At 39.9% G+C, this 27323-nt stretch overlaps 2 protein-coding genes across 2 annotated transcripts; both read right to left on the reverse strand.

Annotated features, from left to right (window-relative positions):
- Positions 1–4999: 4999 nt before the first annotated feature.
- LOC129443322 (polymeric immunoglobulin receptor-like) lies at positions 5000–8422 on the reverse strand. Its single transcript, XM_073858058.1, has 8 exons — positions 8320–8422; positions 7947–8225; positions 7810–7866; positions 7654–7696; positions 7205–7565; positions 6973–7019; positions 5485–5568; positions 5000–5356 (listed from the first exon to the last, which is right to left on the reverse strand). Exons 1-5 carry the CDS (start codon positions 8420–8422, stop codon positions 7481–7483), a joined length of 567 nt encoding a protein of 188 aa, XP_073714159.1. The 3' UTR covers positions 5000–5356; positions 5485–5568; positions 6973–7019; positions 7205–7480.
- Positions 8423–19698: 11276 nt separating this feature from the next.
- Positions 19699–21211, reverse strand: LOC129441729 (E3 SUMO-protein ligase ZBED1-like). The gene is made up of 2 exons (XM_055201411.2): positions 20621–21211; positions 19699–20386 (listed from the first exon to the last, which is right to left on the reverse strand). The coding sequence occupies exons 1-2, from the start codon at positions 20834–20836 to the stop codon at positions 19943–19945; spliced, it is 660 nt and encodes a 219-aa protein (XP_055057386.2). The 5' UTR covers positions 20837–21211; the 3' UTR covers positions 19699–19942.
- Positions 21212–27323: the final 6112 nt, after the last annotated feature.

Here is a 27323-nt window from a genome sequence, read left to right on the forward strand (position 1 = left end):
ATTTATTTTTTAGGGCTCATTCTTCCACACTCTAACACAGTAGTCACCCTACACTCACAGGACACACTTGCACCCCCCTTAACAGCCCGCAGAGACTGCCTAAGGGAAACTCTCTCGCTGCCTGCCAGATGCACGTTCACAATTCTCTCACTAACACACAAACTGCAGCTGCATACATACACACTCAAACACAAATTATTAAATAATTACACAATCGTCACTGCACTTCCCCGACGTAACGACTTTTGCGTGTCCTTTTTTACATTAACCAATTAAACAATCATTACTGCACTTCCCCGACGTAAAGATTTAAACTTTTAACTTCAAATTAAACCAAATTAAACTTCTACATTATACACTTCCCCGACAAACGTAGACATATTCAACCTTGCATACAAACTCTTGCGCATTCTCTTAACTTAAAATCTGTTTCAATTTAATACAGATTCATGCATGCATGCCTTAGTTAGATTGTACCCTTGAAATCAAAACCCAGTTCACATGTATGGTTCTTACATTTAGAAGAGCTTAAATTTCTTACCACGTTAAGCAAATTCTGGCCAACAACACAAACCTAACAAAATAAGCAAAAAGTGCTTACCTTATATATGGCCATACGCTGTTTGTGTTGCTCGTCAGGTTCGCTCAGGTGGTGCGACTGTCCAGCTCTTTTCTATCCCGGGTTTCGACACCAAATGTTGTGGTTTTCCTTTTCCTCAAATGAAACAATCTTCGGTCTTAGGTTTTGATTTGAAGAGATAGACTTTTATTTTCCGGACAAAATAAGAAGCAGAGGCCGCCCTGGTGAATCCTCCCAGAACCAGTCTGCCGTCCTGGGAGGAATCTCCAAATCAGTCTGACCCTCTGAGCCAGGGCTTAATTAATATACAGGTCTTTGTTCCCTCCCCTCATGGTTCAAACAATATGTTTCTGTTCAGGCTTGTAACTTGAAGAATCACATGACAGTCCTCAGACCAGACCAGTGTCTCCTTTCCTTGACCTATTTGACCCTTGGCTATTTGCTAATACTAAAATCCTTTGTGCCCTGAAACATGAATACACACAGCTGTTCTTAAATCCACACAGATGGCTTTTAAAACTCCTAACACATAATGCACCACACAGATGGCTTTTAAACTCCTGACTCACACACAGCATGACACATGACATGCATAACTTCATGATAAACAAATTGCATGTGATTATAATGGTAAACTCATATTCATGTAGATTGGGATTAAAATAAACTTCTTCAACAGCTGTGGTGTTTCATTTCACAATATCTTTATCACGTCCATATGGAGTTTCATTGGTTTTTTGTTAATAACTTATAAGTGAAAAGTGAAACTGAAGAAGACTCACAACTGAAAGAGCTCATCTGTCATTATAGTGTCTGTACACAGTGTGTCAGACATTTATAACACCTCTCACTTCCTGCATCTATTACGCTTTAAAAAAGAAGGGGATTCTCTTCTTGGGGCAACACATTAATTTCTGTAAAAATACAGAAAGATACAGATTAAATAAGGAACGCTGTCCGTTACACGTGTACTGAAGCTCATGCACTGAATGCTACTGCTTCTATTAGCATCATTGACTGATTCAGTCTTGTGTGCATGGGAGTGCACCCTGCTGACAAGCCTGAGTTCAACAAGAGCAATTCCATTTAGAACAGTGCAAACCCATAATAAAAAATGTCACAAACTTTGTTTACACATATTGTAGCAATTATTAGTAAGCTTGGGGGGGGGGGGGGGTTAATGATATTTCATGCATTCTGACTTAAAACACAGTTTAACAATTGAATTCCTCATGCTAAACATAGGCAAAGTGTCAAAGAAGCAGTTGGATGTGTGACAGAGTATTTCTGTGCCGAATGCCCTTGGGACATCTTACATAGCATGGGTAAACCTTACGTATGATTTATTTTATGGGCACTTTTTTCATGTTTTTATTAAAAAGTGTATTTTTGCAGTGTTAATTAGAACATGTGAAAGTTTTTAAAAGTAATTTAACTGATCAATAAATTATACATTTGAAAATAAGGCAAAGAGACAAGTTGTAAAATTAAAATGTAATTAGTTGTTGTTGTAGTATATTACAGATTAGTTTATTCTTTAGTTATTCATATATTGTAACATCAAATAATGTTCTCCTGCCATGGGACTGCACCCTTGGTAGATGAGAAATATTGGGTGAATTTCACTCTGATGGTGATCGCTTCGCGAGAGGAGTTGTTGCTGCCCATCATGTGGAGATCTCCTATTGCCCTTGCACTGGAATTAGGTTCAGATGACATTCAATGTGGATGGTCTTCTGCCTGATATAAGCCTTAATGGCTTTCTCTGCCATTTCTGGAGTCACTCCCAGGATGTGGACGCATCATGTGGCGTCTGAGGCGAAAGGCTTCATCCACAACAAACACATGTGGCATAGGGCCCAGATGTTTTTCAGAGGTTTGTCCTCTGGTATGCCAAGGCTGCCCTGACAGAGAGCTCTTCCAAATGCTGAAAGAGCCAACGTACCAACATCACTACTTCGAACATCCACCACCTGGAAGGGATATCGAGCATCAACAACAGCAAGGAGATTAATTGAGAAGGAGTCAAGGTAACTGCTGGAAGCAGGGGCCTGGATTACTACTGTATGTGCTTGCCATGTACAGCCCCAAATTGTAAATTCTACATATTCTGGAAATCATCTGCAATTTCCCGCAAATGTTCTCTGTAAGGTGATGGCATGTATTCTTCCACAAGATTGTCCCATGTGGCTTCACAAACATCTTTTATGATGCCTGCAACTGTAAAGTGACCCACGCGATAACTAAAGGCGATGGTCTTGAATCCCCAGTTTCTAGATACCTGTAAAAAATTAGCATTTATATATATTTAGTGTGTGTAAAGTTTTATAAAAGACCACAATTAATAAGTTCTTAATCTATAAAGTCATATACGAATACCTGTATGCCTTTGTGAAACCATGACATCACCGTGGAGGAAAAAGTTTTGAGGTCTTTAATTTCAGTATAAGCAGTGTTGGGTAAGTTACTCTAAAATAAAGGTAATTTCTATCAGCTAATTTCATCTTCAAAACTGTAAACTGCTGTAGTAGTTACTAGTAAAAATATAACTATATAATAATAACTAATTTCATGTTAAATCCATAATTTATTATACAAACTTGTTCTATATTCTAAACATAAATGTGTGTATGTGTTTGCCATTTCTTTAAGCCTATTTATTTATTTATTATTTGGTTTAGGCGTTTATGACCACTTCAGTTATATTTAAAGGTCCCGTTCTTTCTGTGTTTTTGAAGCTTTATTTTTCACACAATTTACTTTTCTGTATAGCGCTGTTTTCACTGTCCTAAAAACAGGCTGATTTCTTCCTTGTTCTATGAAGTCCCTCCTTCAGAAATACATTTTGAGTTCTGATTGTGTAGTTTGTTTAGTGTGTTGTGATTCAACAGCAGCTTAGCTTGCCATTGGCTTAGCTTGCCGTTAGCTTAGCTGGCGACTGACGTTTACCTGTGGGCGGAGCTTAGTGAAAAAACTGTTCTACTGACGTCTTTAAAGCAGGAAGTAGAGGGCTGTAGTCCAAACCGGCAGTTCACTTTAGGCTTTGAAAGGCGAATTATGTTAAAGAAAATATATTGCCTGGCAGTGAAGTTTGAGCTTTATCATTTTACAGGTATTATTCATGCTATTATAGCAACATTGTACACTTACTAGGGTTTAAAATATGGGATCAGAAAGAGCGTGACCTTTAAACTACCTCAGACAAATGCAGAGCCGTTGTGGAGAGATGGTTTCATAACAGAAGCTCTGTTTACTGATGTTTGGGCCAACTTTTCTTAAAATATAATCATACTGGTTCTTGTCCACTCTGAAATAGGCTTTGAACCTCCCGCTTGTCCAGGCGGAACTCCTGAATCAGCTGGTGAAATTCCCCTGGGGTTTTTGAAGAATTGGGTGCACCCAAACACTGCAGCGTTTTTACTTTTCTTCGTAAATAAATCTTGTAGCGGAGTTACAGCAAGTTTTTTTCGGTGGTGGAAATCCATTGCTAAAATGTCCTTGTTGAAATGAAGATCACAGCAGATGGTTGCTTAGCAACAACAGACGCCTCAGGAGGGCAACTGCCCAGCGTTTTAGGCGCGACATTTAAACGGCCCCTAATGCAACACTGTAAACCAGTCTGTAAACTCTGTCAAAATCTGTAAACCACTGTGAGATCCTGTTGATGACTTTACAATAATATCTGGACATTCATAAAAAGCATCATTTAAATTTGCTTTCTTCATAATTTTTTTTTACTGACTTATATTCAGTGTGTGAAATAAACCCCTTTCAGATTTGTGAGTATTTTCTGTCATAATACTATGGCATAGTGACTGATGCTTCAGTTTGAATACAGTTTGATCCATCCTAAGAACATTCAATACCTGAATAAAACATGATAAAATAAAAGCAGATTAGGGTTAAAAAAGAGCTGCTTTTTGTATGTGAACATTTTATAAATTATTTATCCTGTGTCTTGCATTAACTGTTACTGATATTGTATTGTACTTACTAACGCCCATTACCCCTTCTGGGGCATAGGTTGTATTGTATTTTGTATTGTACACTTCCTTTTTCTTAACATGTTATTTATTCAGGCACAGTAGACAAAATGCATTGTTGTATTATGTTTGAAGATGAACACGCAGATATGTTACAAGTCATGTTTTAATATTACAAAAGCTGTAAACCACTGTGTGATCCTGTTGATGACTTTTAACACAGATGACACACAGTAGTATGGCACATTTAATAAACTATTAACCACTAGTACATTAGTCATTTATTTAGAATTTGTTTTACAGTGTAAAGCATACAGTAGCATGTTCAGAGGCATTTGTTGTTTTATTTGAAAAATTTCACTTTTATCATAAAAGGAAACACATTACAACCTAACATTTTTTCACAAACAGCAACTTTAAATAAATATGAATTATATTCAATTATGACACATGCAGGCATACACTTTTTTGCACATGCAAAACAACCCAAAAATATTTAGACTGTATTGTACTGTACAGAACATCTAGTGGCAGAAATCCCAAATAATAAAATAATTTCATAATATCATCTTTTCAAAACAACTTTATCTGGGTTGGGGACTTGCAAGCTCTTGCATCTGTGTTCATATTTTGTTCAGTATTTAATCCAGATCAAACACCTGTGTGATAATATTTTCAGTATTTACAGTGTGTACAACATTGTGCGTTTATTGTGATTAACACAACAGTAACATCTCACCTATACACGTACAGGGCTGTAGATCACATTTTCCTCTACATCTGCTGGTTCACACTGAAAATATAAAACATCATATAGAGTCATACTGACAATAACACAAATGTTACTGTAACATAAACTAAAGCACTGTACTGATATCAGAGATTCATTGTGTTTGTGTTTGTTGTTATGAATTCACTTACTGTTTCAGTCTTGGGAAGTTTAATCACAGAACTGTACGTCACATAACATTCAGGATTCATTGAGGATGAATGAACAGAGTCGTCCTGTCAATAAACACACATCTGTTTCAGTCTCTCTCAGATAGTGACACACATATGCAAGTAAATAAGGATTTAGATGTCATGTTTGGCGCACTCGGATGAAACAACTCGCCATAACAAGGAATGGAGAGACTAGATCATATCCATTGATTGCAGGAGGCACAAGTTACGCATATGGATGTCTCTGCTCGTTCACTTCAATGGCGCGGGGGTGTGGCGATCTCATCTCATTACAGATAAACAGGTAACAGGAGAAAGACGGTACCTCTCTGAAGACCAATCTGAACCAACCGCTGTCACCACCCGAGTGAACCTGGCCGTTATCTTGGGTCGAACACCAAACCACAACCCTACCCGAAGGAGGGTGTGGTCTGAGTCGGCAAGCAAAATAGACGGCCTCCTCTCCGATATTGCAACAGACATAGAATCCTGGTGAGGCCCGACAGAATCCGAGGGCAACGTAGAACACACGCCCCCAGACCTATCGGTACCCCTGTGGATCAGGGTTCTGAAAGCTACCAGTCTGCAGACCGGTTCAGCACTGTTTTACAGAGATCGTTCTCCGGAGCTTTGCCACCGCATCTTTAACAGGGCCCAGCAACGAGGGGGGGAGGGGGATAACGTTCCTGGAGGTAGGAAACCATCTCCGCAAATCCAAGAGGGTCATACTCTTTTTAGGAGTATGAACCCTCCACGAACGCAGCCTCAACGTGCACAGTCAGGCACGAGAGACCGAGATTGTGCCAGGACCCATATATCTGCCACATCCGGAACACACTGCGAAATTACATCTTCAATAAGACGAACTTGCCGTGACACTAGATAATGGCTATCTTTAAAAATACTCAAATTCAACTCGTGCTGCTCTTTTAGGGAAATCACTCTTTAATGCTGTGCTGAGTTAATGAAGCACACAGGGGAGCGCAACGCACATACTCAAACTCAAGTTCAAAGTGAAAGTCAAGAGGTGGAATTCTGCGAGCCTCCACTGAAATGCTATCTCTCCAACAACAACAACACGCAGTGTATCCCCACGAGCAGAGAGAGCTTCTTAATAGCAGTTGATCTACCGGCTTTGAAGCGAAAAGAGAAATTTGGTATCCGCATCTGTCTCTCGTTAAATACTCACGCGGTGGGGTGGCGCCGGCAGATGCAAATACATGCATGCCAATTTCATTGGCTTTTTAATAGTTTCTCGAAGCAGATAGGTCCCCGCAAAACGGTTCCCAATTCATCGGTCACAACGTGACGTCGTAGTGACTGACTGAAACTATTATATAATTTCTGATTTGATCGCCTCAATTTAGGATGAATCTCTTGTGTTACAATCCTCAAAATTCAAGTGACTTTGGATTAAACATCTGCTAAATAAACAACTCAAAATAAAAAACTCAAATAAATACTCACTTCATCACTGACTTTTTTCTCATGTGTAATGTGATTGTTTTTTCTTTCTGTTAGTAAAAGAAGACATTTTCAGTTGCTCTGTTAAAGTTTAACAGTATTTATCAATACAAACTGTTGGAACATAGAAATGAGTAATAGAACCAGATGGAAATAATTAAATATCAACATAAATACTGATATTAAATGTACTGTAGGTCACATGAATGTAATATAAATGTAATGTAATACTGACTGTGTTTGTTTCTCAGTATTACAGATGTTACAGTAACCAGAATCAGCAGTAGAATCAGAACAATGGGTAGAAGCCACATCTTCAGATGATCATACTGTCTGTCATAATAAATAGCAATGCTTCATGTTAGCATAAATCATACAGAGTCACTTTACTGGGGATATTGAGATAATTTTATGATAATTATGAAAATATGCAGAATTTGTAATACAATATTTAACTTTTAATATAAAATTATATGTTTTGATTGTACAAAGAAGCGATTAACGTATTTATTCAATACTTATTTTGCTGCCCTTCACCGCTTGGTGCTTGAACTCTGTTATTGGGAATTGATATTAATGTAGATAAAGATTTATGTCTGCAAAGAAACAAAGAACAGAAAAAATAAACCACAAGAATGATATCTGATTATTAAACTACAGGACAGGACAAGATAGACTACTAACATGTCTCTCATGTCTCTTGTTGAACTGCTGTCTGAAGTCACTGCTGTCAAACACAAATGCAGACAATACTTTATTCATTTAAATGCTTTATTACAGTTATCAGTAAATCATCTCTAACTAAATTTATATCATTTGTATACATCAAGTCTGTTTTACCTGATGTTGCTTCTGTAACAGTGAATTCAACAGGAATGTGTAGATCTGTTACAGCAACTGAACACAGATATAATGAAAATACTTTATTTTTTATATGTTCATATAACAGGAAAAGTTGATAACTGAATAAGTTTTACCAGTGACTGTGAGTTTAACAGGAGCCTGTAGATCTCCTACAGAACAGTAATACCAGCCAGAATCACTCTTCATCAGTCCAGACATCACCACAGTGTAAGATCCTCTCCTATCATCACTGATCTCAACTGATGCATTCTGAGATGTGTAACATTTCTTGTCTTTATATCTGCACCACTGTTTGGTTTCATTCTTATATGTAGAAGTGTAGAGACACTGTACACTGATATTACCACCTTCATCTACAATTACACTGCTGGACATCACAGAGACATCAAGAGCTGTCATCACACAGACAGATGAGATGATATTTGTCATTGACATTTATCAGAAACAAGAGCAATCTGATGATGAAGTGTAAAATAAATCTCATACCTGATTGGATTTTGAGATAAATCCATTCTTTCACATCCCAGTAACCTGTAATTTCCACAGCACACCAGTAAGTTCCAGTGTTTTGCTCCTGCAGGTTTCTCATAGTGACAGTAAATAAACTCTCATCAGGATGATCAATTACTGACACATTTCCTTTGGTTTCATTTGCATATGCAAGAATAGAGGAGGAATAGAAATCTCGTGATGGATAATAACTCCAGTATTTCTTGCGTTGGGTATATTTACTTTCATAATGACATGGAATAGTAACATTACCACCAGTCTTAACAGTTGTTGTCCAACACTCAACACCTATAAATCAAAAACCAAACTACCGTTACAATTTTACCTAAACAGGTTCAGTGCTGTAGTCCAGGGTATATACAGGTATACGGTGTACACACTTCTTTTTCAGTCGGATTTGCTTATATCCACTTCTAAACAGTGATTTAGTGCAAGGTATAAGCATGTATACGGCGTATTTCCACTTCTCTTGTAGCTAATCAAATCGCATGATGTGAATAAATGCAAATATACCCTAAAACATTCAGTAAAATAAGTTACTATGCGATAGGAGGACAGAGGCAACGGATTCCATTGAAATATGATTTAAATGCCATTGGGCTAGGTTGCCGTCAATCTGACAATGCCCAACGTAATTGGATTAGAGAACTGTCAATCACTACCTGGTTCACTGCCTGCCATCATTAATAGGAAAGATGAAGCGAACTACTGAAACCTTTTTCAGATTTACAAACAACCTCGCAATGCTACATCCCCGTTTTTAGCTAGCAGTTCAAGCTAACGATAGTAAATTAATCAACATCAGTGTTGTTAGCCAGCAGCTCAGGTAACGATTGCCAAGCGCCCTCGTCCGGTCCATCCGCCTCCCACACCCCGTCAGAGAGGATGCCGACAGAGATGCAGCCTGTACCTGTCCCGCTACAGTTTCCAACAAAGACGTCAACCAAAGTGAGCACTTGTAAATAACAGGAACTTTTAAATTATGTTAATAACTGATCATAGAGCTCGAAATTACAATTTGCCCGGCCATCGCTGTATTTCAAAACTGCACTGACAATGAATCTGTTAAAATCATTAATCATTGTTGTGTCATATTTAGATAAGTGTTGCACTACCCAACTAAAGTACTTGACATTAGGTTCCTTGACTAAAATATATAAGCATCAATTTAGAAACCCTGCATTGGGTTAAGAGTGTCATATGTTGTAAAATGTATTTAAATACAGATTAAATACTGTTATTTTTATATTTTATGAAAATATTGAGGCTTTTATCCAAAACAACTTACAGTGCATTACCAAGTATACAGTATATTAAAGTTTGCTAAAAAAAAAAAAACTATAACTAATAGATTAACTATGAACTAATCTCCTAAAACACCATGCTGCCCTCATCTTTTATGTTTTTTGAATATAGTATTAATATATCTTTTATTAATCTATTAGGCCTACCTGCAATATTTGCAAAATGTCCCCCTAAATATATAATGTTGGCATACTCTGGCCCTGCACTATCTGTTGCAAATCAGCTGTTCCAAAAGATAGTTTACAAGAGAAACTACTAGACAAGACTATGTGCAAGGTGAGAGAATAGTTGTCTAATTGTAATGTGTGAACAGACTAAAAAAAGTACACTCACAATTCATAATCAGTTGTCTATTCCTATAGTATGTGAGCCAGTAGGCCTATTTTCTGATAAATCTGCACCTCTTTGTGGCTTTAATGTAATAATGATCCTTATACTCTAAGAAGTCAAGCATCAGAAATTAAGTGACAATGTGAAAATACTACTAGTCAATTTTGTGGTAATCTACTTTCAAGACTATTTACATGCTGTCTACAACAAAGGGTGTTTATCTATTGCTGGGATGCTTTAAAAAAATAAGAGTATACCCACTTCTCCAGGCACCACTACACCACTGAACAGGTTTATTGTCAACTTTGATGATCAAACGATTTTTTAGATTCCTATAATTCTAGTATTTAATACAGTATTGCTGCCAACTTTATTAACAAAATTATACGAAATATGCAGTAAATTATAGAATTAAAAAAATCTTTGTTTTGTTTTACACCATTTGAACCATTTTGCCTTAATTTTTTTCTGCAGTCTGGCAATTTTTTTCCCAGAAGTTACACATTTTGTTTTCTCAATGCAGGACGTCAACAACAAGTATCATTAATCTGAAATAAACACCTACCTGTAATAAGACAAAAAATATCCAAAATAAACTTCAAACAGATTGTCTGCATGACAAACAACGGTAATGTTTCATTTATCCATATCTTCATTATGTCCATGTGCACTTTTACTGCTTAACAGAAACCATCACTTGTGTAAGGAAACAAAAGTTTTTAATTGAAACATGAAACTGAAGAAGACGTACAACTAAAGGAGGTCATCTGTCATTATAGAGGATGTACCGGTATGTCAAATTTTTATAGCATCTCATACTTCCTGTATGCAGGGGCGCCGCTAGCAGTTTTGGGCCTTATGAAAGAATAGGTGGTCGGGCCCCCAACCCTACCCTATTTCTTTTGCTATTGTTTTGACCACAATACTTACAATGTCTGCAGCTAAGATAATTTATCGTGCAAATGTAAATTTAATTGAAAAATAAAGTACAGTATTCAAATAATCAGAGAAAATGCAACATTCTTGAACAAAGATTAAATATTGTGACCATGCCTGTGAAAACCCAGCTGAAGTATTTATTTGTGATTTACTGTTTTCCACATAAAATCATCCTACATAATGTAAACATTTTGTGAAAATATAAACTTCATGTAATGTCAGCGATTGAAATCATAGTGAAATAAATTCTTGAAATCAAACGGTGATGCTTTTTATCTCACAATACGATTTGAGACTTTAGTCTGATTTTCACAGGTAGTCTTAGTGACATACTGCATACTTGAGATGTTTTACACACCAATGGCATTGTAACATTTAAAAATGGCAAACAACAACAATGCATCTTTTCTAGAAATTAACTTTCTGCCTTAAATAAGACTGGGTCAAAAATGCTTGACCAAAGCTTGTATTATAATTATTAGCATTATTTATAAGGTGAGTAACTGGTTTCACACACCAGCAGCTACAGTAAAGCAAAAATAACAACAGATAATTAAAAACGTGAACTCGAGAAAACAGCTATACTCGTAAATAATTCTTCAGACTGTTTCTTAGGGGTTGTGCACACCAAAACTTTTAAAGGGGGGGTTTAATGGTATTTAGTTGTGCTTTTATTTGGTTGTTCCTCAGAATTGATAGTGAGGGTTTGATCAGCCGGAGATGGTTCATCATCTTTGTCAGCCATAAATTGTAGCCATTTCCTCCTCTTTATAAATGGGTGGTGGAACATTTTTAGGCACATCAGCCCTATCCTGTCTCAGGGAGTATGAATGATCTTCCAAAATTTGTCCAGTGGGAATATCATTAAAGAAGAGCTGCAGTCTGGACGAAGAAGAAGAATCCAGCTTGAGATTGAGCATTCCATAACAGAGATTCAGCTTCTCAAAGACTAACTCCAAAGGCAAACGAGTAACTGTCATGACAGGTATTCAGCCTTTAAGATCAGTGAAAGTGTGATTCGAATGGAGACAGGATTGCCAGATAGAGATACTTTCAGTGCTGTGTGTGAATATGTTGCTCATTTTGAGGATTCCATTACGTACTTTACTGGATGGAGGAGACCCAAAGAAATCATCCTTGAGGACCTTGATTAAAATTCACCACAGCTATACACACTTGCACTTTCCATGTGGGCATTCACATTGTGTTGCAAAAATACCTTCTTTCCCTGTAGAGACTTGTCATGTGAATTATATAGTATATAGTTTGTTTTCAGTTTCCTTATTTTATGAAAATAAAGATGTTTACTACAAAACTTGCTGCAATGTTTCTGTGGATCAGTGATTGGAGCATTTTGTTAACTTTTGTTTAATTCCCAGAGAACACGCTGATATCTATAGCTTGAATGCACTGTAAGTCACTTGTCTAACAAATACCAAAAATTAAATGTTAAACTATTGTATACTATTGTAACTATACACCAGTCAGCTCACAGTAATGTGAGATAAAATTTACTACACAGGCTCTCACATTGGGGCTTGTGGATTACCAGGTAAAAATATATAGAAAATGTGAACAAAATTAGTATATATGGTTTATTTAGGGAACATGTATGGTTTTATTATAATATATTGTATTTAAGCATTGATGCTATTGTACAATTCTCTTTAAATTCAACATATATAATTATATATAACTATTATATTAAATGTTTGGAATTTAACTGTGTTCTGTTTGTTCAGAGATTGTATAGTTATCTTATAAATACATAGAACACTTTATTTAACTCCTCCATCTCTCCATAGTTTTACTTAATGAGACTTGATAAACCTTGTCCCTCATGCTGGCCCTTACAATACCGGTAAGTAAACCAGCATCTAAGCTGCACTGTTATGTCCAGATTTATAGTGGTTCTCTCTCCTCGATCTATGGTTTTCTATCGTCTAAGTAAGAAAAAGTACATACGATTGGAAATTAATACGGCAATAGCTAGGGCTTCTGAGATGTATTTTTTTCTGGCGAATTAGCAAATGGTATGCAAACATACAATCAAACATAATACAGTGAAAGATAATCTTTAAAGTTTATGTGGGGCACAATGATCATGCACAATAACCTTAATCGCAAAGAAAATAATATTAAGGTTTATATAAACTAACGAAATAATAAACTAATAAATAAATAAAACATTAACAAAAAATCTCAAAGAGGCACGCGTAAACAAAATTTCTAACATTTTTGGAAATAACGAATGGGCAATATTTCTCATGAAAAAGTGGATAAGTGTCCATAAACAGCGCAGATCATAATGAGCGAGCGTGTTTTTTAAATAAAGTTTGAGGAAGCTTGATGATGACGTTGATCCGCGACCGGTGCGCTGTAGTCTGTTTATAGCATACCGTTAGCATTTTATATCTGACGGCTTTATTTAGGCTTCAAAATGTATACATTTTCGTTTAACTTATAAAGATTATCTTGATAGACAAAACGTGTAAGGTTCATAACTCTTTGTTGAACACAGATCTTATTTTTGCGATTTTCCAAAAGTCTATGGGAAAAATGAATGGCTTTTCGATCGAGGGAACCCATGCGCCGCTAACTTCCGGGTTGGCCTACAAAGTGACGTCATTACTTCGGCACTCTATAGCGGCGCTAGAGTGACTGGGGAGCAGACTGCTGTGGCGCCACAAGAACCCACAGGCGAGTGACAACAAAGTACCGCGAGAGCGATGCCAGTTATCACCTGGAGAAATCTGCTTTGAATCGCTCTCGCGGTACTTTGATATCACCAAGAGGTCTGCTTAGCGCCAAATGAAGTCGAACCTGCAGTGTAGCTGCTCACGTGACACTGTAAACAAACAGTCCCTGGAGAAGTGAACGAGAGTTATCCGGAGAGTTAACAACGCACATGTGAGTAAACAACATTTAAATCATCAGTCGTGTTTAATACTTTATCTCGAGGTAAGGTTTCAAGTGCAATAAAATAAGCTCGATTATGTCCTGATGGTTTTAAGCCTCTTTCAGCATGTTTGCGTGTGCTTCCCTTCTCTGTGTTCATTTATATATCTACGTTCATGAAATGATCTTATATATCTTAAACTTCTATGATATATGATCTTAAACTTCTGTGAGGAAATTCATGTCTGTGTTGATGTTCAGTTCAGACTTGCAAATTAAAGAGATAATTTTCTTCACTTGGTTTTGGTGTCTAGGCTACATGATGGTCTTGTAATAATAATTAAGTAAAAGACTATTTTCACTTTTAGACAATGCTTGTATTATATGCAAAAAATAAGCTTTTTATATCAATGACTATGCAAATTTAATTATTAGAATTTGCTGTATTAGAGTTAATTCATGGTCATCTTAAATGTGTATTAATTAAAAACATTTACACCACATGGTAAGGTTATCAATAGTTATGCATGTGTTAGCCACGGATTGAAGATTGTAAACAGTTTATTTAATTTTAATTAACAGTTGAGTAAGTTTTGGCCCCGAGTTAGATGTTGATTAACACTAAACCAGTCTAAAAATAAGTCCAGTTTCCCCAGCTGTAAACCCATTGGCTGTTAAACTCTTTTTTTTCTTATAAAAAACTGACATGTTGATAACACATTCAGTTTATGTGTTTATGAGTAAACTTTCAGAATGCTCTGTTACATGAAGATCCATACTGTATGCATCTGTGAGTGTGGTGGTGCGTTGCGCTGGGACGAGTTGTTAGCATAAGGGTGAGAGGGAAAAATCAGAGTATACTCACTTCAAAAATCTAGACTACACCACTGGGGGACGCCCGCGGCCGGCACATGTTTGCAATTGTTTCCAATGGCAGCTCGGCATTTTTCAAATAAGCCAGCAGCTAGCAGTTTTCTTCCGCGCTGAAAACCGGCGCCGGGCAGTTTTTCCGCACTCAGCGCCGAGAGTTGAACTATGTTCAACTTTGGATGAAAAGCTCCGCTCGTCAATGTCAGTTCTCACACGGTCGTCCAATCACAGTGGAGGAGGGGCGAGACATTACCTCAGCAACCAACCGGCTCACAGCTGAAAGAGCTACCAAAGCGCTCAGCTAAAGAAAGCTGACACTCAGCTTTGAAACAGCTGGCATTCTGCGTTCTCCAGGTGTTTTTCAGCCGTGTTTAAAGCTCACGTAACACACGCTGTTTCTGCATTTCTGATATTAATCTGGATTACCTATAGAGTAGTATGACATCCTTTATATCTCTGAAGAGTCTTTAGTTTAATCAGATTTATAAAAGAAAGATTAGCTTTAACGAATCTTTCCGATAACGTTCGAAAAAAAGAAGAAGGAGGAGTTATAACACGGGAGGAGCGAGTACGAGTCATACAACACTATACAACACTGTTTTAACTTATGATTCACTACATGTTCGTGTCATTTATAATATACACGCGCCTATTTCCAACATAAGACAGAAGTCTTACTTACCACGTGTAACTCGTCATGACCCGGTTCTGAAAATCCACCGCATCAAACACACACGCAAAACTCCGCTGCTAATCCGGATAATAAACTATATCCATTGTTTCCATAAGGCTGGATGTCTTCTCCTTACATCCAAAAACACACTTCATTGTTGACTTTTGAAATTAAACAAGGCTGAGTGGCGTGATAAGCTGTTAGCAAGCTCTAGCGTCTACCGCTGACTGACGGCTGGGCGGGGTTTTCCGGGGGAAGTTTTCCGGCGGAAGCCCATATAAAGAAGTGATACGTATCGAAAACCCCTGAAACGTCAGTTAGAACCGTAATCGAAAAAAATTAGCCGAAACTTGTACGAACCCTGGCGAAGTGCATTCGGCACAGAAATACTCTGAAACACGCCCAACTGCATTTTTGACACTTTGCCTACGTTTAGCATGAGGAAACAACTCTATAACTGTGTTAATAAGTCAGAATGCTTGAAACTGAAACTTAAACTTCTGCGAACGTGAGGCTGAAAGGCTAGTGACAGATTTCCTGTCATGATGACGTCTAAACTCCCCGCCAAGCATGTAGTCCCTATTAGCAACTTGTTAGCAACCACCGTTTTTAAGGCACAATAAAGTTTTAAAAAATCACAAGCAGATTATAACTGGTGTATTTTATGTCATAGAACAAAACGTGAAAATATTTAGAGGTTTTGTTAACCACAGACCTTATTTCAGGCGATTTAGCAAAAACCCATTCAAAAAACCCATAGACTTCAGGGCGAGGGAACCCGTAGTGCTAAAATGCTAACTCACTTCCGCGTTTTAGCCTACAAAGTGACGCCATTACTTCGGCACTCTATAGTAGTAATTTGATTTCATACACCGATCGGATAGCGCAGTTTGGCAGGAAGTCATCAAATATATAGCTTATGTATATCCATTAAACCCGCTAAAGTAGCAAGTGTAGCATGCTAATGGTTAGTGCTTCACATCTAAATTATGACTAAAAGTTTGAAATGTCACAAAACCATGCTGTTACGCATCCTGACGCTATTTTTAGTGGGTATACGGAAATCCTTGACAATTTCTAGTGGGTATACGGCGTAGTCCTGCGTATCACGTAGACTACACCACTGACGTCCCCTTAATCAAGGGACTCTTAAATAAAATGAAGGACAACTACAGCTTTTTTATAGATTACGACAGATTTCCATCGATTTTTTTTAAGGTGTTGCTAGGTGAAAAGCTTTAATACATTACTTGACTATTTTATCCTTTGTTGCATTTCTGTTTTATCACAATCAACTCTATTCTCGAATGCATAAAAATCCTTCTTTGGCATATTGTGTTACAAAACATTGGAGTGTGTAACCGATAGCATTTCTAGTTTATGTTAAAGGACAAGTTCGGTATTTTACATTTAAACCTCTGTTTTCAGATTGTTTATAATGAAATAGAACGGTTTTGACTAAAATTTCGACATATGATGCTGGCCCGAGAATTTTCAGGTGTTTCTTGTATCACTTCCCACCTCTATAATGGCTGTATAGGTGCACAGGAACAATCCTTCCTAAAATGCATTAAACTTTCATTTACAAAGACGTGAAACTCACCGAGTGGTCAGGGGTGTTCACTGATATGCTCACACAAAAATCGTTGCAAAAGACGCATTCCAACAGGTTTTATCGTAGTTTTTGTGGAACTCATTTGACTTGTATTAGATGTGCTGTGAGGTACCGCGCCGGGAACTTTGTTTGTATTCTTGCAATTGGCAAAGGCGAATTATCGCCACCAACTGGGCTGGAGTGTCTATTATTCATGCTCTCAGCGGAAGAATGTACGGGTGTGAGGCGTTTGGAAAAATAGGTCCACAAATTTACAACGAACGGTAAAACACCTGTTAGAAAGCATCTTTTGCAGCAAATTTTGTGTGAGCATATCAGTGAACACCGCTGACCACTCTGTGAGTTTCAGGTCTTTGTAAACGAAAGTTTAATGCATTTTAGGAAGGATTGTTCCCGTGCACCTATTCAGCCAGTGTAGTGGTAGGAGGTGAAACAACAAACACCCGGAAATTCTCGGGGCAGCTGCATATGTCGAAATTTCAGTCAAAACCGTTCTATTTCATCATAAACAATCTGAAAACAGGGCTTTAAGTGTAAAATACCAAACTTGTCCTTTAATTAGCTCATACGGGCTACGTTAATTAAAACAGCTTATAAGGGCTGACTTGGTGTCAGAATCATAACACAAAACAGGGACCGTAAATCCCCTTGTGTTTTTTTAAACTGGGGTGAACAGAGCGAAGACTTTCCAGTGGAAAGAAAACCGCATTATCCAGTGGAAAGAAAACCGCAAATCACATTGTGTTTAAAGTTGTTTATAGCATTTATAGTAAGCAAGTGCACATATGCAGATATTATAGCAAATAGCAGTAAATACACAAACCTTGTTCTCTTGTTAAGTTCACTCCGCATTGTGAAACCGTTGATTGAAGAAGGTGCTAAAACGCAGAGTAAAGACAGGCGGAGGTAAGAGGGCTCAGCTTAAGGGGGTTGCGTGTGCGGCACAGTCCTTGGCTGGGGCCCCCAAAAGTTCATGGGCCCTTAGAATCGTCCTAACTTCCCCCACTTATGGCGCCCCTGCCTGTATGTCACACTAAGAGTTGCTTGTGAGAACAGTAGTTACACAGGATGATAAACATTACATAAAAATTACTTACAAATAACCAAGTTGGATCATTTTCACTTCTATAGACATGTAATTGTTTGGCAACATCATCAGTTTTTACATCAAAAATATAATTTCCTGCTTTCTATGGCTGGTGGCTTGCAGTTTCTTTCATGGTTTGAAAGCTTGTGTTTTTAACTGTAAACCGGCTCCTTAAGCCGCCTGACAACATTTCCTCTGACCCCTCAACAGAACTCTGCGATAAGTTTCTAAACTTTTTCCATGCAAAAATTCAAGAAATACATCACCATCTACTCAATTTGCCTAGCACTTCAGCTCATAACCTGACCTATATTACTGCCCTACAGGGCTGTGCATTTACCACCGCCCTCTCAACCTTCACCTTGGCCACTGAGAACCAGATTAATGAACTTGTCAGCAAATCAAAAACATCTACTTACCAATTAGACCCTCTGCCTACCAGTCTTCTCAAAGCATGCCTGCCTTCCATTTCTCCATTACTCACTAAATTAGTTAATTCCTCCCTTTCCACTGGCATTGTACCACCCACTCTTAAGATTGCTGCTGTCACTCCGGTCCTTAAAAAGCCCAATGCTGATCCTGATGACTTGAACAACTACCGTCCCATCTCCAATCTTCCTTTTGTATCCAAGATTTTGGAGCGGGTCGTGGCACATCAACTACATCACCATCTTATCTACAATGACATGTATGAATGTTTCCAGTCTGGTTTTCGTGCTAAACATAGCACGGAAACAGCACTAGTCCGAATCACCAACGACTTACTCTGTGCTGCTGATGCTGGTCTATTGTCCATCCTGATCTTACTTGACTTGAGTGCTGCTTTCGACACCATCTCGCATCCCCTTCTCATTGAGCGTCTGGCCAGTATTGGTATCATAGGGGATGCACTCTCCTGGTTCTGTTCATAACTCACGGATCGTCAACAATTTATACAACTCAAACATTTTAAATCGACCTGTGCGTCCCTGCCTCAGGGTGTTCCCCAGGGGTCAGTATTGGGTCCACTCCTCTTCATCATATATCTGATTCCCCTGGGTAAGATTATGAGACAGGAGCCTCCTTGTTACACCCAATTTCAGGCTCTCCACAATGGGAGTCAGGGCCTTCAGTCGTGCTGCTCCAAGACTTTGGAACGCCCTCCCCTCCCACATTCGACAGGCAGACACAGTCAATTCTTTTAAAAAATTGTTGAAGACTTATCTTTTTAAGACTGCATTTAATCTTTAAACATTTTTTGTATTATACTGTCTTTTAACATGTATTACTATGAATTTATGTATTTTAATGTATTAACTTTTTTTAATGTCCTCTGTAATATGTAAGATGTCCTTGAGTGTCTAGAAAGGCGTCGGCCAAATATAATGTATTATTATAATTTTCTGCTTTCTATGGCCGGTGGCTTGCAGTTTCTTTCATGGTTTAACACTACTTAAAAATGACAAATATAAAACTGATGTAGTGATTGACCGCTTGAGGTAAAAAAACATGTAATCATGAATCAACATCTATCATGATTCTTTGTAAAAAATGAGATTTAAGAAAGATAAATGAAAAAGTTTCCTTTTATTATTTTATTCTCACTCAGACAAAATGCTGCACAATTCTTTCTGAAACTGAAATATCTTTGTCAAATAATAAAGCTAAATTGGAATATTAAAACAAATCCCAAATAAAATAAATATTTTTATATAAACAAACTTGCTGCACATTTCTATCTGAAACTGAAACATCTTTGTCAAATAACAAAACTAAATTGGAATATTAAAACAAATCCCAAATAAATTAAATCTTTTCATGTAAACAAACTAACTTGAAGGCACTTAGGCTCTTAAGTAAATGCATCTCAATTTAACCTTGTTTCAAAACACTGGAAAACAAGTCAAAAAAGAATCTTTTTTTTACATGTTTTTTTTAAAAGAAATATCAGCATGTCCACATTTTCTGGCAGAAGCTGAGATTTCTGCACATTCACAATGTCCCCTGCCGATGAAAAAACCCTTTCACTAGGGACAGAGGTGGCTGGTGTGGAGAGATATGCTTTTGCTATACTGGATAGCAGTGGGTACAACCTATCATTCTCTTTCCACCACTTGAGTGGACAGCTATTGAGAGAAATTGATGTTTCAGCTCTGTACTTAATCATTTCTGCATCAATCTGACTGATGTGCTGTGCAACTGGTTCATCAAAAGTCCCTCCAAGGAGATCTTCCAATGCCGTTTTCTTGGAAGGAGGTGGTTTCAGCTCCGTTCCTGCTCTGTCTGTCTGGTCAAGAAGCTGTTCTGCTGCAGGGGGGTGACCACTGGCACATTCTTTGCCCTCATCCTGCACAGAGGAATAGCAAAAATAAAAGTAAAAATCTAAGTACAACAGTGACAGGGGTTTTACATTGTTATAAAAACAAGATTTTAATATTATTTGTTATAATTTATTTGTATCATTACTCAGAGTTTACACAAACACATTTGGAAACACATTTAGAAAAATATGCCATAATAATAAACTAATTATTTTAAAAAATCTATTTAGAGAAAGAGTAAAATAAATACAATAGGTTACCTTGTTCTGCAACATCAGTACAGCTTTCTCCTTCAGTCCGTGGAATACATCATCGCATTGTTCTTTCTCTAGATGAGGCAGAGTCCGGAATCTGGGGTCTAATGCGGTGCACTCCAGCAGGTGGTTGTACTCTGAAGTGTATCTGGTGTGAAGATTGTTCAGTATAGCTTTCTTTATGTTGCTCACAGTGGGGGAATCTTCTTCTTTGGATGCCATGTTATGCTCGATCACATGCTTTAAGGGCACAATGAGAGACACAGTGGTTTTTTTTTCGTCACACAGCACAGTTGTGGCTGTTTTGAGTGGCTTTAAAAGATTCACAATGTCCTCCGCATCACTGATGTCTGAGCCATCCAAAGTATCGATGTCACGGACATTTCGTTGAACATCGTTGCTCAGGAGAGCTGCTGTCACAGCCGCTTGCTGTTCGAGGTAGCGTTAGATCATATCCAGACTGCTGTTCCAGCGCATTGCGACATCGATGATTAACTTATATGGTGGAAGCTCCAGTAGTATCTGTTTGGCTGTGAACACAGCTGTGGCTGTTGAGCTTCGTTGAAAGAAGGCAGCAATGCGTCTTACTCTGCCCAACAAACGACTCACGCGGGGCACACTCAAACCCGCTTGGCTAGCTAAGTTCAAAGTGTGGGCAAAACACCTGACATGGGGGGCTAGCCCCGCCTCTCTGACAGCAACATCCATATTCCTCGCGTTGTCTGTGACCACAGCAATTCCATGGTTGGCCTTTTGAAGCCCCCATTCACTCACAGCTGATTTTAAAACTTCAGCAATATTAGCTCCGGTATGCGTTTCGAACAATGGGTGAGTTTGGAGAACAAAATTAACCATCTCCCACTCACTGGTTATCACATGGGCTGTGACCGTAAGATTACTCTGGGTAGCCCTGGAGGTCCAGCCGTCGGTTGTAATTGATACACTATACGCTTTTCTGAGGGTCTTAATTACCTTAGATTCTGTTTTCCTGTAAAGCGCTGGCATGACAGTCTGGCTAAAGTGGGGGCGTGATGGGATGGTGTATTTGGGCTCCAATTTGTTGAGGAGTAGCTTAAATCCTTCATTTTCGATGACAGAAAACGGCCTCATATCTTTTGCCATGAAAACACCGTACACCTTGTGATCTCTTTGGCTCTCGCACTAGTCGCCGCGAGTGGGGCTGCAAATACGCCGGTCGGTGTGGTTTGTCCCTCTAACAGGTTTTTACGTACTGACGGCGGTGACTGGAGCTTCTCATTATGGTGACGGTTTGTATGCTGCATCAATGGTTGTTGTGCTATTGGTGTATATTAACACCTTCTTGCAGTATCTGCACACAGTTTTTGTTTTGTCCGTTACCGCCTCACCTTTTTCATTTTTAGTCTTCGGAAAGCCAAAATGCCGCCACACGTCCGATTTAAATGAGTTTGGGGCATCCTCAATATCAACGCCATCTGCACTTGCTGCCGCCATTTTTGCTTCTGTTAAACGCTACAACTTGTTCGCCGATTCGGCACCCCCTGCTGGTTAAAACATGTATAGCGATTCTTTTAACATGTCAACCGACACAAATCATCACATATTTTCATCGATTTTCAACCGGCTCGGAGTGCATCGTTACATCCCTAGTACTTACCTTATACGTATAGGGTAAATATGTTGTATTTACAGACAAATGTGTGCTACTAATGTTTAAGTATCTACATGGTAAATAAATGGTATCATTACTGTACTTACCAGTGGTACTGTAGTGAAGCACTCATAGAATGAGGATCCATGTGCAGAGATTATTAACACAATCGTAGTCAGACAGGCAATGTTTAAACACCAATAAACAATCCAATATGGGCTAGGCAAATGCAGAATGATAAGACAGGCAGTAGATCGGGGCTTGCAGATAACAGGCACAGGTAAATACAAATCCAGGTCAAACACAGGTAGACAAAGAGATATACAAATGCTCAGTAGTGACTGTAGGGACAAATCAAGACTTTGCATTGATGATGAAAATATTGGGTCTATATAGTGTGTAATTGTCACGATAGGAAATCCATTGTTTCCTCCGTGTCGTGTGTGTGTGTTTGTTTACTCACCTCTCTGACATGTGCTCGTTAGAGTGATCCCGCACCATCTTCTCCTCCAGGGGGCAGTTATCCACCTGAACCCCAGTTACCGATCCCTGAAAAATATTCCGGTGAGCCTAATTACTCCCGTAAATTTTTTCTCACTGTTCTCTGCACTTCGCTCAACAGCCCCGGTCATTCTACCTCGAGGAGACTAAGGTTGTTTTCACATATGTTGGTGCGCACCGTAGTGCGGCCTCGGAGCGCACCAAAATACATTGTATCATTTTTCAGTTAGTGCGGTCCGTGTTCACTCGAAATGCCGCACCGTACACCATGTGACAACGGTCAGCGCTGTCATTGGTCTCTGACAGCTCTTACCGTCTCATGACCACCCCCACGTTTCCACGACAACCAGCCTGACAGGGAGAGCGCAGCTATCAAGATGTGGAGATAAACGATGCACGTCTTTGCGAAGTTTCTTTGCTTTAACGCGAAATTGCCTAGCTGTTCTATTAAAACCTTTCTCACGGAGCCGTTTGCTAAAAAGCCCGTAATGTCACTATTTGTGTGTGGAGGACAGCTATGCATTTATAAAATCATCAGCTCAAACGTAAAGGAGACAGCGAATCTCTCTGCAACGGACCAGATTGGCTTGTTTGTTGTTAACCCACAATATAACACCCGGCTCACGTCACAACGGAAGCCCAGTGGCTCAAACATGTGGAGAACTTCCTGTATTTGGTTCGGTCCGAGGTCCGGCAGTGTTCACACCACAGGTGGGTCGCCCCAGAGTTCGGCAACAGCCGCTCCGAGACCACCTGTTTAGAGCGATTTCGGAACGGCCGTTTAGTGCGCACCCGAGTGCGGCTGTTGTGTTCACACTGACCCAAACGCACCGTACTCGGAGCGACACGTCATTTGAGCCGACCTAAACAGTGTATATGTGAAAACACCCTAAGGTAGCATTCACCCTCTCACTACTCACTATTCACTGGGAGAATAGAGACATCTGCTGTTCCTCGTTCACCCTACTCTCAGAAGAGATGAAGAAGGTTTTTGATTGCTTCGTCGCCGGGAAAGAAGCCGCCCAACTCCTTACCGAGCTCCGACAGGAGGACAGATCAGTCTCAGATTATGCCATTGAGTTCCGGACCCTGGCGGCGGAGTGTAGGTGGAACGAGGAGGCGCAGTGGGATCATTTCCTGCATGGGCTTGTGGATCGGATCCAGCAGGATCATCACGGCAGAGTTACCGACATCTCTCAATGGCTGGGAGATTTGGCTATACGGGTCGATGCAAGGCTAACCCTAGCTGCCAGGAGAAAGACCTCTACCAGTATACAGCGCAGACCTGAGCCGGTCAGCTTCCCAGCAAAGCCTCCACCAGTGTTCTCCCAGATCCGGAACCCATGTAGGTGGGTCGAGCTCGGCTTTCCCCAGAGGAGAGGAACCGGCGGAGATCCCAAGGACTGTGCATGCACTGTGGGAGAGGCGGGTCATCAGTGCCAGAGTTGCCCGGTAAAAGACCGAGCCCGGTATTAAGACGGAGGCTACTATCGGGCGGGATGCTCACAAGACCTCGACAACATCTACTCTCCTCCCGGTGAGACTACGGTGGTCCACCAAGTCACACACCGACCATGCACTTCTGGACTCCTGGGTGGAGGGGAATTTCATCGACAGTTCACTGGCACGTAAGCTTCAGATTCCCTTAATTCCTCTCACCCACCAGATTGCACCCTTCGCCCTTAATGGACATCAGTTACCCACCATCAAACACACCACTGCTCCGGTCACGCTCATCACCTCTGGTAATCACATCGAGCAGATTTCATTTTTCATTACGGACATATCTCTCTCCTATCGTTCTCGGACTTCCCTGGCTCCATACTCACAACCCCAAGATCGACTGGAAACTGGGTTCCGTTACTAGCTGGAGCGAGGAGTGTCATAAGTCTTGTCTTGTCTCTGCTTGTATAAATGTTTCTGAGTCTGTGTTTCAGAGGGAAGCAGTGGATTTATCTAACGTGCCCCCGGAGTACCACAACCTGAAGGAGGTGTTCAGTAATTCGCGGGCTGATTCTCTCCCTCCTCACTGTCCTTATGACTGTGCCATAGATATATTGCCAGGTACGTTTCCATCTAAGGGCAAGTTATACTCTCTGTCTGTTCCAGAGATGGAGGCCATGGAGAAATACATTTTTGATTCTCTAGCAACAGGGTTCATTCGGGCTTCCTCTTCTCCAGCGGGGCCGGGGTTCTTTTTTGTGAGTAAGAAAGACGGATCCTTGCGACCTTGCATTGACTACCTAGGGTTGAATAACATAACGGTAAAGAATACTTATCCTTTGCCGTTGATGTCTTCAGCCTTCAAGAGGTTGCAGGGAGCATCTTTCTTCACTAAATTGGACTTGCGTAACGCGTATCATTTGGTCCGTATTAGGAAGGGGGATGAATGGAAGACTGCATTTAACACCCCTAGAGGCCACTTTGAGTACTGCGTCATGCCCTTTGGGCTCACAAACTCGCCGGCAGTCTTCCAAGCACTCATCAATGGTAGATCAGTTCATATATGTTTACCTGGATGTTTACCCTTTTCTTCGTCTCTCCAGGAACATTTGCAACACGTACGACGAGTGCTTCTTTGGTTGCTAGAGAATGGGCTTTTTGTCAAGGCAGAAAAATGCATTTTTCATCCACAGTCTGTTTCTTTTCTAGGACACATCATTTCGACTAAGGGTGTCCGCATGGATCCTGACAAGGTTAAGGCTGTGGTGGATTGGCCATCCCCAGAGTCTCGCAAGGCCCTGCAGAGATTTCTGGGCTTTGCCAATTTTTACCGGTGTTTTATTCGCAATTTCAGCCAACTAGCCGCTCCTCTGACCGCCTTGACCTCCCTTAGTTTGACGTTCAGGTGCTCAGACGCAGCCGAGGCTGCGTTTGCCAAACTGAAAAGCTGCTTTGTTTCAGCTCCCATTCTTATTACCCCTGATCGTTCACGTCAATTCATAGTGGAGATCAATGCGTCAGAGGTGGGGGTAGGAGCAGTTCTTTCCCAGCGCGCATCCTCAGACGGAAAGGTTCATCCTTGCGCGTATTTTTCCCATCGTTTATCTCCTGCGGAAGTTAACTATGACATTGGCAATCAAGAGTTGAATTGCTAGGAGCGACTGTTAGTCTTTCTTCAGGGTTCCATCCCCAGAGCAATGGTCAAACCGAGCGAGCCAATCAGGATGTCGAAAGGGTGTTGCAATGTTTGGTCTCCAAGAATCCTTCATCCTGGAGTCAACAACTCTCAATTGTGGAGTACGCACACAATTCATTGGCAGTGTCATCCACGGGCATGTCTCCATTTAAGTGTAGCTTAGGGTACCAACCACCTAATTTTTCTAGTCTTGATTCCGAGGTCTTGGTCCCCTCCGCACACGCTCTAGTCCGGAGGTGTCACCGTACCTGGACCAGAGCTCTTAATCCGCCTGTCCCGGTTCCCCCCGCTTTGTCACTTTGAATCTGCCATAACCAATCGCTAACGTTTGGTCGTGACGTATGTCACTCAGTCTGGCGCAGGACCTCAATGTCTGAAGCTAAATGAAAATTAAGCGGAAGCACGTAGGAGGGCGGAGCCAGGCTAGTACCTCGCTACATTTTAAATAATATCTGTTACTGAGTAAAAAAATGTATAAAAAATACAAGGTGATAAAGGCGTATCATGGATGACTGATTGATTGGTGGGGAAATGCACTTAACTCACAAAAAGAACCATGGAGACGGACGAGACAGGCGCCAGTTGGTGCAGACTCTGAATTCAATTATTATAAAAGAAACCCCTGACCATGTTTAAGCGATCACTTTCCACTGACGAGAAGCAAGTGTTTCATTCCTAAGGTAGAGTTCATGCTCTTGAGTACGGAATTGCTGAACGGGTTTTTACCGCTTTCCATTTGTCCATTGGACTGTAGATGGAATCCTGAAGTTAAACTTATGTTGACAATGAGATGTTTGAAGAATGCAACCAAACTCTGGAACTAAACTGTGAATTTCTGTCTGACTCAGGAAGATCATAAAATCTGAATACGTAATTACATAAAGCTTCAGCTGTTTCAAAGGGTGTTGGTAGCTTGGGCATGAGAATTAGACGGCAGGCTTTTGAGAATCGATCCACAACTGTGAGAATTACCATGTTATTGTTAGATTTGGGAAGATCTGTTATGAAATCAATGGCAATGTGGGATCAAGGGCATGGGGTGAGGAGTGGTTGTAATAGACTGGCTGGACGTTGGTGAGAGGATGTGGTTGTATTACATACTGTATGGAGCAGTCTTTTACAAAAAAATTTGTATCGTTCGACATAGTGGGTCACCAAAATTTATTTTGCACTAAATACAGCATACCTGTGATACCGAGATGACCTGAACAGGGTGATGTGTGGAGCTGTTTGAAGGATTTCTGGCGTAAGAGTTCGGGCACAAACATTTTGTCCGGGTGGGCAGGCCTCTTAAGGGAGAGAATGAGCATTTGCATGTTCTATCTTTGTCATGATGTCTCATTGGACATTGGACAGTGTTTCAGGTATGATGCTTTCCGTGGATTTAGGTAGATTGACATCACTGTGGAGACGGGAGAGTGCATCAGCTTTCAGACGGG

The sequence above is a fragment of the Misgurnus anguillicaudatus genome, chromosome 2 (genome assembly GCF_027580225.2).
Source record: "Misgurnus anguillicaudatus chromosome 2, ASM2758022v2, whole genome shotgun sequence".
In the NCBI taxonomy this organism is placed as follows: domain Eukaryota; kingdom Metazoa; phylum Chordata; class Actinopteri; order Cypriniformes; family Cobitidae; genus Misgurnus; species Misgurnus anguillicaudatus.

What these genes read in the sequence shown, in the direction of transcription:
- LOC129443322 (XM_073858058.1), bottom strand. Translation starts at nt 8,422, where the DNA reads ATGAGAAACCTGCAGGAGCAAAACACTGGAACTTACTGGTGTGCTGTG. An exon ending in TGTTAAACTCACAGTCACTG is followed by an intron (nt 7,867 to 7,946) that starts GTAAAACTTATT and finishes ATCTGTGTTCAG; the next exon opens with TTGCTGTAACAGATCTACAC. An exon ending in ACAAGAGACATGAGAGACAT is followed by an intron (nt 7,566 to 7,653) that starts GTTAGTAGTCTA and finishes GTTTCTTTGCAG; the next exon opens with ACATAAATCTTTATCTACAT.
- LOC129441729 (XM_055201411.2), bottom strand. Translation starts at nt 20,836, where the DNA reads ATGGCATCCAAAGAAGAAGATTCCCCCACTGTGAGCAACATAAAGAAA. An exon ending in TACTGATGTTGCAGAACAAG is followed by an intron (nt 20,387 to 20,620) that starts GTAACCTATTGT and finishes TCCTCTGTGCAG; the next exon opens with GATGAGGGCAAAGAATGTGC.